This window comes from Triticum aestivum, chromosome 6A, assembly GCF_018294505.1.
Source record: "Triticum aestivum cultivar Chinese Spring chromosome 6A, IWGSC CS RefSeq v2.1, whole genome shotgun sequence".
In the NCBI taxonomy this organism is placed as follows: domain Eukaryota; kingdom Viridiplantae; phylum Streptophyta; class Magnoliopsida; order Poales; family Poaceae; genus Triticum; species Triticum aestivum.
In genome coordinates this window covers 7,069,932-7,082,912 of record NC_057809.1, presented here as the reverse complement: position 1 = coordinate 7,082,912, position 12,981 = coordinate 7,069,932, and the positions used below count along the sequence as shown (strand labels likewise).

Sequence of the window (12,981 nt, the reverse complement as noted above, 5' to 3'; positions counted from 1 at the left end):
TCAGCCTTCTCCGATGCAGACTGGGCTGGTAGTCCTGATGACCGGCGATCCACGGGGGGGTATGCATTGTTTCTTGGCCCCAACTTGATTGCCTGGAATGCTCGCAAGCAGGCTACGGTGTCTCGCAGCAGCATAGAAGCCGAGTACAAAGCAGTTGCTGATGCGACAGCTGAGATCATTTGGGTTCGGTCCTTGCTGAGGGAGTTGCGAGTTCCTTCGGTTCATTCTCCAGTGCTTTGGTGTGATAACATTGGTGCTACATACTTATCATCTAACCCAGTGTTTCATGCTCGGACAAAACATATTGAGGTTGACTATCACTTTGTTCGAGAGCGTGTTGCACAGAAGCTGCTTAGCATCAAGTTCATATCATCAAAGGATCAACTTGCCGACATCTTCACGAAGCCTCTTCCACAACCACAGTTTGTAGGCTGCAGGCACAATCTTAACTTAGTTTGTACTTCAGGCCACAGTTAAGATTGAGGGAGGGTGTTAGACTGTATATGTATACGTAGACTTGTGTATACGTGTTGTACTTGTACTTGTACCCTTTGGTACTTATATATAATGAGATAGCCACACCCCTCAAGGGTGTCGTGCAGTTGCCCCAATATCCTGGTTTTAACATTTGTATCCAAGAAGATTCGTCTATTACTCCAAGTTGATATGATCTCTGCATGCATAATTGGTTACATCTCCAAATCGATTATGTAGAATGTCGTACCATAAGCAAGACACTGAAATTATAATGAATTTACTCTCATGCGTTACAATGAGTTTAATTAGCAAACTTTCTCACCCATCTATAGTAGATTCCTCAAAATGAGAGGCATCCCTAGCCTGGGTGTCAAAGACAGAAGATACTTTGGCTTGTGAACATATGCCGGGGAGAGGGATATGGAGAACTTGCTGAGGATCATTGCCATGACAACCTGCACTTGCACGATGCCAAAGTTCTGACCAGTACACACTCTCGGGCCTAGAGAGAAAGTCAAGAGCGCCTTGGAGTCTTTGGCAGCCTTTGTGACGCCCTGCTCGAACCTCATGGGGTTGAACTCGTTGGCGTCGGGGCCCCAAACTTCCTTGTCTCGATGTAGCATGCCAATGGGGATTGATATGATTGTTCCCTGGGGTACTTTGATGCCTCCGAGGACGGTGTCGGAGGCAGCTTTCCGTTGTATGTACACAACTGGAGGGTAGAGACGCGATTGTTGGGGAACGTTGCAGAAAATTAAAATTTTTCCTACGGTTTCACCAAGATCCATCTATGAGTTCATCTAAGCAACGAGTCAAGGGAGAGAGTTTGCATCTACATACCACTTGTAGATCACGAGCGGAAGCTTGCCAAGGGGATGGTGATGATGGAGTCGTACTCGAACGTGATTCAGATCACCGATGTCCAAGTGCTGAACGGACAGCACCTCCGCGTTCAACACACGTACGGGACGGGAGACGTCTCCTCCGTCTTGATCCAGCAAGGAGGAAGGAGAGGTTGAGGAAGGCAGCTCCAAGGGCAGCACGACGGCGTGGTGCAGTTGGTGCAGCAGTATTCCGACAGAGCTTCGCCGAGCACGTACGGAGGAGGAGAGGTGTTGGGGAGGGGAGGGGCTGCGCCTTGAGTTGTGGTGTGTAGCAGCCCTCCCCTCACCCCTCTATATATAGGAGAAGGGGCAAGGGGGGCCGGCCCTCTAGGGAAACCCTAGAGGGGGGCGGCGGCCAAGGGGTGGGGGGCTTGCCCCCCAAGCAAGGGGGGTGCGCCCCCTTTAGGGTTTCCCCCCCAACCCTAGGCGCATGGGCCCAAGGGGGGGGGGCGCCAAGCCCACTAGGGGCTGGCTGCTATCCCCACGCAGCCCAAGTGGCCCCCCGGGAGGGGTGGCCCCTCCCGGTGGACCCCCGGAACCCTTCCGGTGGTCCCGGTACAATACCGGTATGACCCCGAAACTTTCCGGTGCCCGTTTAACAACTTCCCATATATAACACTTTACCTCCGGACCATTCCGGAACTCCTCGTGACGTCCGGGATCTCATCCGGGACTCCGAACAACATTCGGTAGTCACATACTAGTCTTCCTAACAACCCTAGCGTCACCGAACCTTAAGTGTGTAGACCCTACGGGCTCGGGAGACATGCAGACATGACCGAGACCACTCTCGGGCAATAACCAACAGCGGGGTCTGGATACCCATGTTGGCTCCCACATGCTCCTCGATGATTTCATCGGTTGAACCACGATGTCGAGGATTCGATCAAACCCTGTATACAATTCCCTTTGTCAATCGGTACGTTACTTGCCCGAGACTCGATCGTCGGTATCCCAATACCTTGTTCAGTCTCGTTACCGGCAAGTCACTTTACTCGTACCGTAATGCATGATCCCGTGGCCAACACCTTGGTCACCTTGAGCTCATTATGATGATGCATTACCGAGTGGGCCCAGAGATACCTCTCCGTCATACGGAGTGACAAATCCCAGTCTCGATCCGCATAAAACAATAGATACTTTCGGAGATACCTGTAGTGCACCTTTATAGTCACCCAGTTACGTTGGGACGTTTGATACACCCAAAGCACTCCTACGGTATCCAGGAGTTACACGCTCTCATGGTCAAAGGAAGAGATACTTGACATTGGCAAAGCTCTAGCAAACGAACTATACGATCTTTGTGCTATGCTTAGGATTGGGTCTTGTCCATCACATCATTCTCCTAATGATGTGATCCCATTATCAACGACATCCAATGTCCATAGCCAGGAAACCATGACTATCTGTTGATCACAACGAGCTAGTCAACTAGAGGCTCACTAGGGACATATTGTGGTCTTTGTATTCACACGTGTATTACGATTTCCGGATAATACAGTTATAGCATGAATAAAAGACAATCATCATGAACATAGAAATATAATAATACTTTTATTATTGCCTCTAGGGCATATTTCCAACAGTCTCCCACTTGCACTAGAGTCACTAATCTAGTTACATTGTGATGAATCGAACACCCATAGAGTTCTGGTCTTGATCATGTTTTGCTTGCGCGAGAGGTTTAGTCAATGGATCAGCGACATTCAGATCCGTATGTACTTTGCAAATTTCTATGTCTCCATCTTGAACATTTTCACGGATGGAGTTGAAACGACGCTTGATGTGCCTGGTCCTTTTGTGAAACCTGGGCTCCTTAGCAAGGGCAATAGCTCCAGTGTTGTCACAGAAGAGTTTGATTGGCCCCCACGCATTGGGTATGACTCCTAGGTCGGTGATGAACTCCTTCACCCAAATAGCTTCATGCGCTGCCTCCGAGGCTGCCATGTACTCCGCTTCACATGTAGATCCCGCCACGACGCTCTGCTTGCAGCTGCACCAGCTTACTGCTCCACCATTCAACATATACACGTATCCGGTTTGTGACTTAGAGTCATCCAGATCTGTGTCGAAGCTAGCGTCGACGTAACCCTTTACGACGAGCTCTTCGTCACCTCCATAAACGAGAAACATGTCCTTTGTCCTTTTCAGGTACTTCAGGATATTCTTGACCGCTGTCCAGTGTTCCTTGCCGGGATTACTCTGGTATCTTGCTACCAAACTTACGGCAAGGTTTACATCAGGTCTGGTACACAGCATGGCATACATAATAGATCCTATGGCTGAAGCATAGGGGATGACACTCATCTCTTCTTTATCTTTTGCCGTGGTCGGTGACTGAGCTGAGCTCAATCTCACACCTTGTAACATAGGCAAGAACCCTTTCTTGGACTCATCCATTTTGAACTTTTTCAAAATCTTATCAAGGTATGTGCTTTGTGAAAGACCTATGAGGCGTCTCGATCTATCTCTATAGATCTTGATGCCTAATATATAAGCAGCTTCTCCAAGGTCCTTCATTGAAAAACATTTGTTCAAGTAGGCCTTAATGCTGTCCAGAAATTCTATATTATTTCCCATCAAGAGTATGTCATCCACATATAATATGAGAAATGCTACAGAGCTCCCACTCACTTTCTTGTAAACGCAGGCTTCTCCATAAGTCTGCATAAACCCAAACGCTTTGATCATCTCATCAAAGCGAATATTCCAACTCCGAGATGCTTGCACCAACCCATAAATGGATCTCTGGAGCTTGCATACTTTGTCAGCGTTCTTAGGATCGACAAAACCTTCCGGCTGCATCATATACAGCTCTTCCTTAAGATGCCCGTTAAGGAATGCCGTTTTGACGTCCATCTGCCATATCTCATAATCATAGTATGCGGCAATTGCTAACATGATTCGGACGGACTTAAGCTTCGCTACGGGAGAGAATGTCTCGTCGTAGTCAATCCCTTGAACTTGTCGATAACCCTTAGCGACAAGTCGAGCTTTATAGATGGTGATATTACCATCCGCGTCCGTCTTCTTCTTAACGATCCATTTGTTTTCTATCGCTCGCCGATCATCGGGCAAGTCAGTCAAAGTCCATACTTTGTTTTCATACATGGATTCTATCTCGGATTTCATGGCTTCTAGCCATTTGTTGGAATCTGGGCCCGCCATCGCTTCTTCATAGTTCGAAGGTTCACCGTTGTCTAACAACATGATTTCCAGGACAGGGTTGCCGTACCACTCTGGTGCGGAACATGTCCTTGTGGACCTACGAAGTTCAGTAGCAACTTGATCCGAAGTACCTTGATCATTATCATTGGTTTCCTCTTCAGTTGGTGTGGGCATCACAGGAACATTTTCCTGAGCTGCACCACTCTCCCGTTCGAGAGGTAGTACTTCATCGAGTTCTACTTTCCTCCCACTTACTTCTTTCGAGAGAAACTCTTTTTCCAGAAAGCATCCGTTTTTGGCAACAAAGATCTTGCCTTCGGATCTTAAGTAGAAGGTATACCCTACAGTTTCCTTAGGGTATCCTATGAAGACGCATTTTTCCGACTTGGGTTCGAGCTTTTCAGGTTGAAGTTTCTTGACATAAGCATCGCATCCCCAAACTTTTAGAAACGACAGCTTAGGTTTCTTCCCAAACCATAATTCATACGGTGTCGTCTCAACGGATTTAGACGGTGCCCTATTTAAAGTGAATGTAGCTGTCTCTAGAGCGTATCCCCAAAATGATAGCGGTAAATCGGTAAGAGACATCATAGACCGCACCATATCCAATAGAGTGCGATTACGACGTTCGGACACACCGTTTCGCTGAGGTGTTCCAGGCGGCGTGAGTTGTGAAACGATTCCACATTTCCTTAAGTGTGTGCCAAATTCGTGACTTAAATATTCTCCTCCACGATCTGATCGTAGGAACTTTATCTTTCGGTCACGTTGATTCTCCACCTCATTCTGAAATTCCTTGAACTTTTCAAAGGTCTCAGACTTGTGTTTCATTAAGTAGACATACCCATATCTACTTAAGTCATCAGTGAGAGTGAGAACATAACGATATCCTCCGCGAGCTTCAACGCTCATTGGACCGCACACATCGGTATGTATGATTTCCAACAAGTTGGTTGCTCGCTCCATTGTTCCGGAGAACGGAGTCTTGGTCATTTTGCCCATGAGGCATGGTTCGCATGTGTCAAGCGATTCATAATCAAGAGACTCTAAAAGTCCATCAGCATGGAGCTTCTTCATGCGCTTGACACCAATGTGACCAAGGCGGCAGTGCCACAAGTATGTGGGACTATCGTTATCAACTTTACATCTTTTGGCATCTACACTATGAACATGTGTAATATTACGCTCGAGATTCATTAAGAATAAACCATTGACCATCGGAGCATGACCATAAAACATATCTCTCATATAAATCGAACAACCATTATTCTCGGACTTAAATGAGTAGCCATCTCGTATTAAACGAGATCCAGATACAATGTTCATGCTCAAACTTGGCACTAAATAACAATTATTAAGGTTCAAAACTAATCCCGTAGGTAAATGTAGAGGCAGCGTGCCGACGGCGATCACATCAACTCTGGAACCATTCCCGACGCGCATCGTCACCTCGTCCTTCGCCAGTCTCCGTTTATTCCGCAGCTCCTGCTGTGAGTTACAAATATGAGCAACGGCACCGGTATCAAATACCCAGGAGTTACTACGAGTACTGGTAAGGTACACATCAATTACATGTATATCAAATATACCTTTGGTGTTGCCGGCCTTCTTATCCGCTAAGTATTTGGGGCAGTTCCGCTTCCAGTGACCCTTCCCCTTGCAATAAAAGCACTCAATCTCAGCCTTGGGTCCATTCTTTGACTTCTTCCTGGCAACTGGCTTACCAGGCGCGGCAACCTCCTTGCCGTCCTTCTTGAAGTTCTTCTTACCCTTGCCCTTCTTGAACTTAGTGGTCTTATTGACCATCAACACTTGATGTTCTTTCTTGATTTCAGCCTCTGCTGACTTCAGCATTGAGAACACTTCAGGAATGGTCTTTTCCATCCCCTGCATGTTGTAGTTCATCACAAAGCTCTTGTAGCTTGGTGGGAGCGATTGGAGGATTCTGTCAATGACCGCCTCATCTGGGAGGTTAATGTTCAGCTGGGTCATACGGTTGTGCAACCCAGACATCTTCAGGATGTGTTCACTGACAGAACTGTTTTCCTCCATCTTACAACTGTAGAACTTGTCGGAGACATCATATCTCTCGACCCGGGCGTGAGCTTGGAAAACTAGTTTCAGCTCTTCGAACATCTCATATGCTCCGTGATGCTCAAAACGCTTTTGGAGCCCCGGTTCTAAGCTGTAAAGCATGCCGCACTGAACGAGGGAGTAATCATCAGCACGAGACTGCCAAGCATTCATAATGTCTTGGTTCTCTGGGACGGGAGCGTCACCTAGCGGTCCTTCTAGGACATATTGTTTCCTGGCAGCTATGAGGATGATCCTCAGGTTCCGGACCCAGTCCGTATAGTTGCTGCCATCATCTTTCAGCTTGGTTTTCTCTAGGAACGCGTTGAAGTTCATGTTGACATGAGCGTTGGCCATTTGATCTACAAGACATATTTGCAAAGGCTTTAGACTAAGTTCATGATAATTAAGTTCTAATCAAATTATGAACTCCCACTTAGATTAGACATCCCTCTAGTCATCTAAGTGTTACACGATCCGAGTCGACTAGGCCGTGTCCGATCATCTCGTGAGACGGACTAGTCATTGTCGGTGAACATTCTCATGTTGATCGTATCTTCCGTACGACTCGTGTTCGACCTTTCGGTATCCATGTTCCGAGGCCATGTCTGCACATGCTAGGCTCGTCAAGTTAACCCTAAGTGTTTTCGCTGTGTAAAACTGTCTTACACCCGTTGTATGTGAACGTAAGAATCCATCACACCCGATCATCACGTGGTGCTTAGAAGCGACGAACTGTAGCAACGGTGCACAGTTAGGGGAGCACACTTCTAGAAATTTTTGTAAGGGATCATCTTATTTACTACCGTCGTCCTAAGTAAACAAGATGCATAAACATAATAAACATCACATGCAATTATATAGTTGTGACATGATATGGCCAATATCATATAGCTCCATTGATCTCCATCTTCGGGGCTCCATGATCATCTTGTCACCGGCTTGACACCATGATCTCCATCATCATGATCTCCATCATCGTGTCTTCATGAAGTTGTCACGCCAACGACTACTTCTACTTCTATGACTAACGCATTTAGCAATGAAGTAAAATAAGTTACATGGCGTTCTTCAATGACACGCAGGTCATACAAAAATAAAGACAACTCCTATGGCTCCTGCCGGTTGTCATACTCATCGACATGCAAGTCGTGAATCCTATTACAAGAACATGATCTCATACATCACAATTCATCATTCATCACAACTTCTGGCATATCACATCACATGATCAATCGCTGCAAAAACAAGTTAGACGTCCTCTAATTGTTGTTGCATCTTTTACGTGGCGGCAATTGGGTTCTAGCAAGAACGTTTTCTTACCTACGAATAACCACAACGTGATTTTGTCAACTTCTATTTACCCTTCATAAGGGCCCTTTTCATCGAATCCGCTCCAGCTAAAGTGGGAGAGACAGACACCCGCCAGCCACCTTATGCAACTAGTGCATGTCAATCGGTGGAATCGGTCTCACGTAAGCGTACGTGTAAGGTTGGTCCAGGCCGCTTCATCCCACAATGCCGTTGAAGCAAGAAAAGACTAGTAGTGGCAAGTAAGTTGACAAGATCCACGCCCACAACAAAATTGTGTTCTACTCATGCAAAGAGAACTACGCATAAACCTGGCTCTGATACCACTGTTGGGGAACGTTGCAGAAAATTAAAAATTTTCCTACGGTTTCAGCAAGATCCATCTATGAGTTCATCTAAGCAACGAGTCAAGGGAGAGAGTTTGCATCTACATACCATTTGTAGATCACGAGCGGAAGCTTGCCAAGGGGATGGTGATGATGGAGTCGTACTCGAACGTGATTCGGATCACCGATGTCCAAGTGCTGAACGGACAGCACCTCCGCGTTCAACACACGTACGGGATGGGAGATGTCTCCTCCGTCTTCATCCAGCAAGGAGGAAGGAGAGGTTGAGGAAGGCAGCTCCAAGGGCAGCACGACGGCATGGTGCAGTTGGTGCAGCAGTATTCCGACAGAGCTTCGCCGAGCACGTACGGAGGAGGAGAGGTGTTGGGGAGGGGAGGGGCTGCGCCTTGAGTTGTGGTGTGTAGCAGCCCTCCCCTCACCCCTCTATATATAGGAGAAGGAGCAAGGGGGGCCGGCCCTCTAGGGAAACCCTAGAGGGGGGCGGCGGCCAAGGGGTGGGAGGCTTGCCCCCCAAGCAAGGGGGGTGCGCCCCCTTTAGGGTTTCCCCCCCAACCCTAGGCGCATGGGCCCAAGGGGGGGCGCGCCAAGCCCACTAGGGGCTGGCTGCTATCCCCACGCAGCCCAAGTGCCCCCCCGGGAGGGGTGGCCCCTCCCGGTGGACCCCCGGAACCCTTCCGGTGGTCCCGGTACAATACCAGTATGACCCCGAAACTTTCCGGTGCCCGTTTAACAACTTCCCATATATAACACTTTACCTCCGGACCATTCCGGAACTCCTCGTGACGTCCGAGATCTCATCCGGGACTCCGAACAACATTCGCTAGTCACATACTAGTCTTCCTAACAACCCTAGCGTCACCGAACCTTAAGTGCGTAGACCCTACGGGCTCGGGAGACATGCAGACATGACCGAGACCACTCTCGGGCAATAACCAACAGCTTGGTCTGGATACCCATGTTGGCTCCCACATGCTCCTCGATGATTTCATCGGTTGAACCACGATGTCGAGGATTCGATCAAACCCTGTATACAATTCCCTTTGTCAATCGGTACGTTACTTGCCCGAGACTCGATCGTCGGTATCCCAATACCTTGTTCAGTCTCGTTACCGGCAAGTCACTTTACTCGTACCGTAATGCATGATCCCGTGGCCAACACCTTGGTCACCTTGAGCTCATTATGATGATGCATTACCGAGTGGGCCCAGAGATACCTCTCCGTCATACGGAGTGACAAATCCCAGTCTCGATCCGCATAAAACAATAGATACTTTCGGAGATACCTGTAGTGCACCTTTATAGTCACCCAGTTACGTTGTGACGTTTGATACACCCAAAGCACTCCTACGGTATCCAGGAGTTACACGCTCTCATGGTCAAAGGAAGAGATACTTGACATTGGCAAAGCTCTAGCAAACGAACTATACGATCTTTGTGCTATGCTTAGGATTGGGTCTTGTCCATCACATCATTCTCCTAATGATGTGATCCCGTTATCAACGACATCCAATGTCCATAGCCAGGAAACCATGACTATCTGTTGATCACAACGAGCTAGTCAACTAGAGGCTCACTAGGGACATATTGTGGTTTTTGTATTCACACGTGTATTACGATTTCCGGATAATACAGTTATAGCATGAATAAAAGATAATCATCATGAACATAGAAATATAATAATACTTTTATTATTGCCTCTAGGGCATATTTCCAACAGCGATGTCTCGAGCAATGCCATGTGTAGCTGCATAAGTTAAAAGTCACAGTGCATGCTCACAACACATTAGTTATTCCCTCTTTGCAAAATTACACTACATACAAAAAATCTCAACAGTTAAATTTTGTAAACTTTGATCAACTTTATAGAAACAATGTGAGCATTTATGATACCGAATACATTCGTACGAAAATATAGGAAAAATGACATTGACAGTTGAAATGTACGCACCAGCTTCAGTTTGGCGAGAACATCCGCGTTGGGTACCACATCGTCGCTTTCCCCGCCGGGGAACTCCCGGAGGACCTCTTCCCTGACCTTGTCCTGCCACTGGGGGTGCACGGCAAGCAGGAACATGGCCCAGACGAGGAGGGTGGCCGTGGTTTCCTGCCCTGCGGCGAAGAAGGTTTTGCACTCATCAATCACCTCGTCAGTTGTCAGCGTATCGCCGCCCCTCACTTGCCGGTGCGGTGTCCACGCCTCTAACAACAGCCCGAGCAGGTCGTCCCCGCAGCCGCCGGTGTCTCGTCGACCATATTTGGCTCCATCTGCGGCCAGCCGTGCCTGCATGATCGACATGATCTTGCTTCTCAGCTGTTTGTTCAGGCGTCGAACGTGCAAGTTACGCCGAGTCGGCAGATACCTGAATTGAACGGCATAAGATTAACATGGTTAATGTCATGAGCTTGGATTCAGAACTGGTCTGTAAGCAAATACTACTATTACTCTACCAGAGTATTGGAGCATCGAGCATGGCCGCAGTGGCGATCTTTTGCATCTCCCGCATCAAGACGATGACCTCCTCGACATCCCGGTGGGTAGTGCCGAAGGCGACGCGGCCGTTGATCTTGGCAGTCAGGTCGTTGAAGGCGTGGATCATGTCTATCTCAGCTGCTTTCTTGTCGCTGTTGCTTTGGTGTATCTGCTCGCCCCATTGCTGTATCATCTGCCTTGTGACCTCTGCCGTCACCGCTGACATGCTCTACACACGGGTTAAATCATTAGCCCATGTGTAGTGTTAGAAGTTACAACACTAATAATGCTCACACCTCACGTGCATTTATAGGAGAAATCTATAAATGCAAGTATAATTAAGACTAATCTAATAGCCAACCTTGTGATCAACCTTAGGCCCTGTTTGGTTTCAAATAAGTCACCAACTTATAAGTCGAAAAGTGCAAAAAGTGACTTATTTTGCCAAACAGACCTAACTTATAAGTCACCCCAACTTACAAGTCATAAGTTGCTTCACCCCAACTTAAAACTTATAAATCACCCCCTTTTGCATGGATCCCACCACCTTTACATTAAAAACAAGATGGGAAGGTGTGCTCAGGTGACTTATAAGTCAGGTGACAAACAAACAGACATGACTTATAAGTCACTGGTTTTAAGTCACCTGACTTATAAGTCAGGTGACTTATTGGACCAAACAGGTCCTTAATGTTATTGAATAATTATCATCTTTTCTGTGCATTTTTGTTACTTTTTGTGTTCTTTGTTTTGCCATGATGTCTGATAAATGGATCATAAGTTTTTCCCAAAAGAATAGCTATCGCCTGACTATACTATTGACCATGCTCTAACCTTGATCTTCTCATAGTTGAAAGCAGGAAGGACTACTTTCCGGTGCCGCTTCCAATCGTCACCATTTATCAATATGACGCCATTGCCGAAGAGGGATTTGAGCACGGGGATCATGAAGTCCTTCTGATACAGGCCCGTCCTGTCTGTGAGAACTTGCTCTATCAGCTGCAGGTCGATAGAGAAGATGGCGGGGATCGGCCCGATCCAGAACAGGAACGTTTTGCCTGAACGAACAAAAAAAAGTTATGAATACTATATCCGAGAATTAATTAAATATGATTAAGGATAATGTTGCAACTAGATATGCAACGACCAACCATCTCAATCCTAGCTTGTAGGATCATATTATATCGAAAGGAAGATTCAGTTCCTCGAGGAGTTTGGGAATAGGTAGCTATCAGTTTAATCTAAAGAAGCCATTTACCGTTAGTACTTTACCATAATCGGCAACCCATCTGTGGAACTGCGGCAGCAGGATGGGCATGATGTCGTGGCACCCGGCGTCGAGGGGCGGCACGCCTCTCCGGCCAGCGATCAGCAGCCGCTTCGCCTCCGGCAAGGACCCGGCCAGGAACGTGTAGGGCGGCCCTCGGATCCCCTGCCTCACGAACGACCGCCCCACGGCGCGCGGCCGCCACACGAGACGCCACAGTGCGAGCAGCAGGGCAAGGAGGGCGGCAAGCTGCAGGGCAGCCATGCCACAAGAGACTGGTAAGGCGTGTGATCAAAGGTTCTATCTCACTGAAACCCAGCCGTGCGGTTGGCAGCATCGGTGCCATGCCTTTATCAGAGAAGGTCGAGCCGAGTTGGTCAGCTGGCGTAATCCTGGACGAAACGGCAGTCCAAGAAAGTCCAAACGGATGGCAGATCACACGTACGTATGGTCCGCAGGACTCGCACGTACGCAACAGAATTTAGGATGCGGACAATTTGCACCATTCCAAGATAGGGGTTGTGCGTCCGTCCACTTGCCTACTCTAGGTGTGAGGCCACGGTCACCTCCAACACTATTCGGTTGGTGGCTAACTCTCATCATTTCCGACCCGTGATTTACTTGGCGATACAAATTGATGTATTTACAAAATTCTACATAGAGTGTGACATGCAATGAACTCTTATCCTTTCTTTATTAGCTCTACTAGAGTGTGATACGCAATGAACTTTATGTATACATAGTGTACGTATCTACCAAACACACCAAATCACCACCACGCGGTTCCTTGCTTCCATTTCTCTCTACCATATTTCATTATGTATGCATGCACGCAGTACATAATGAGTTAATAACAAAAATGCTGATGTCAGCAGAATTCCATCTTAGTTTGTAAATGTGTTTTAGCGCTCTCAAGCGACAAACCTTATTTATCTACTTTGACAAAGTGCAGCAACCGTTCGCCTGTCACAAAACTGTGCCACC

The 12,981-nt window shown here is 47.4% G+C and overlaps 1 protein-coding gene across 1 annotated transcript; it reads right to left on the bottom strand.

The window, feature by feature from the left end:
* Positions 1-743: 743 nt before the first annotated feature.
* On the bottom strand, positions 744-12,320 carry LOC123129932 (cytochrome P450 709B2-like). Its single transcript, XM_044549896.1, has 6 exons — positions 12,003-12,320; positions 11,565-11,788; positions 10,709-10,959; positions 10,209-10,620; positions 9,982-10,004; positions 744-1,209 (listed from the first exon to the last, which is right to left on the bottom strand). Exons 1-6 carry the CDS (start codon positions 12,259-12,261, stop codon positions 804-806), a joined length of 1,575 nt encoding a protein of 524 aa, XP_044405831.1. The 5' UTR covers positions 12,262-12,320; the 3' UTR covers positions 744-803.
* Between the last annotated feature and the right edge of the window lie 661 nt (positions 12,321-12,981).

Bases quoted from the DNA above. Each gene is read 5' to 3' on its own strand.
- LOC123129932 (XM_044549896.1), bottom strand. From the start codon at position 12,261: ATGGCTGCCCTGCAGCTTGCCGCCCTCCTTGCCCTGCTGCTCGCACTG. The intron at 11,789-12,002 runs GTAAAGTACTAA...TTGTTCGTTCAG, and splicing joins CAGATGGGTTGCCGATTATG to GCAAAACGTTCCTGTTCTGG. The intron at 1,210-9,981 runs ATCGCTGTTGGA...CGTTCCCCAACA, and splicing joins CACATGGCATTGCTCGAGAC to ATCGCGTCTCTACCCTCCAG.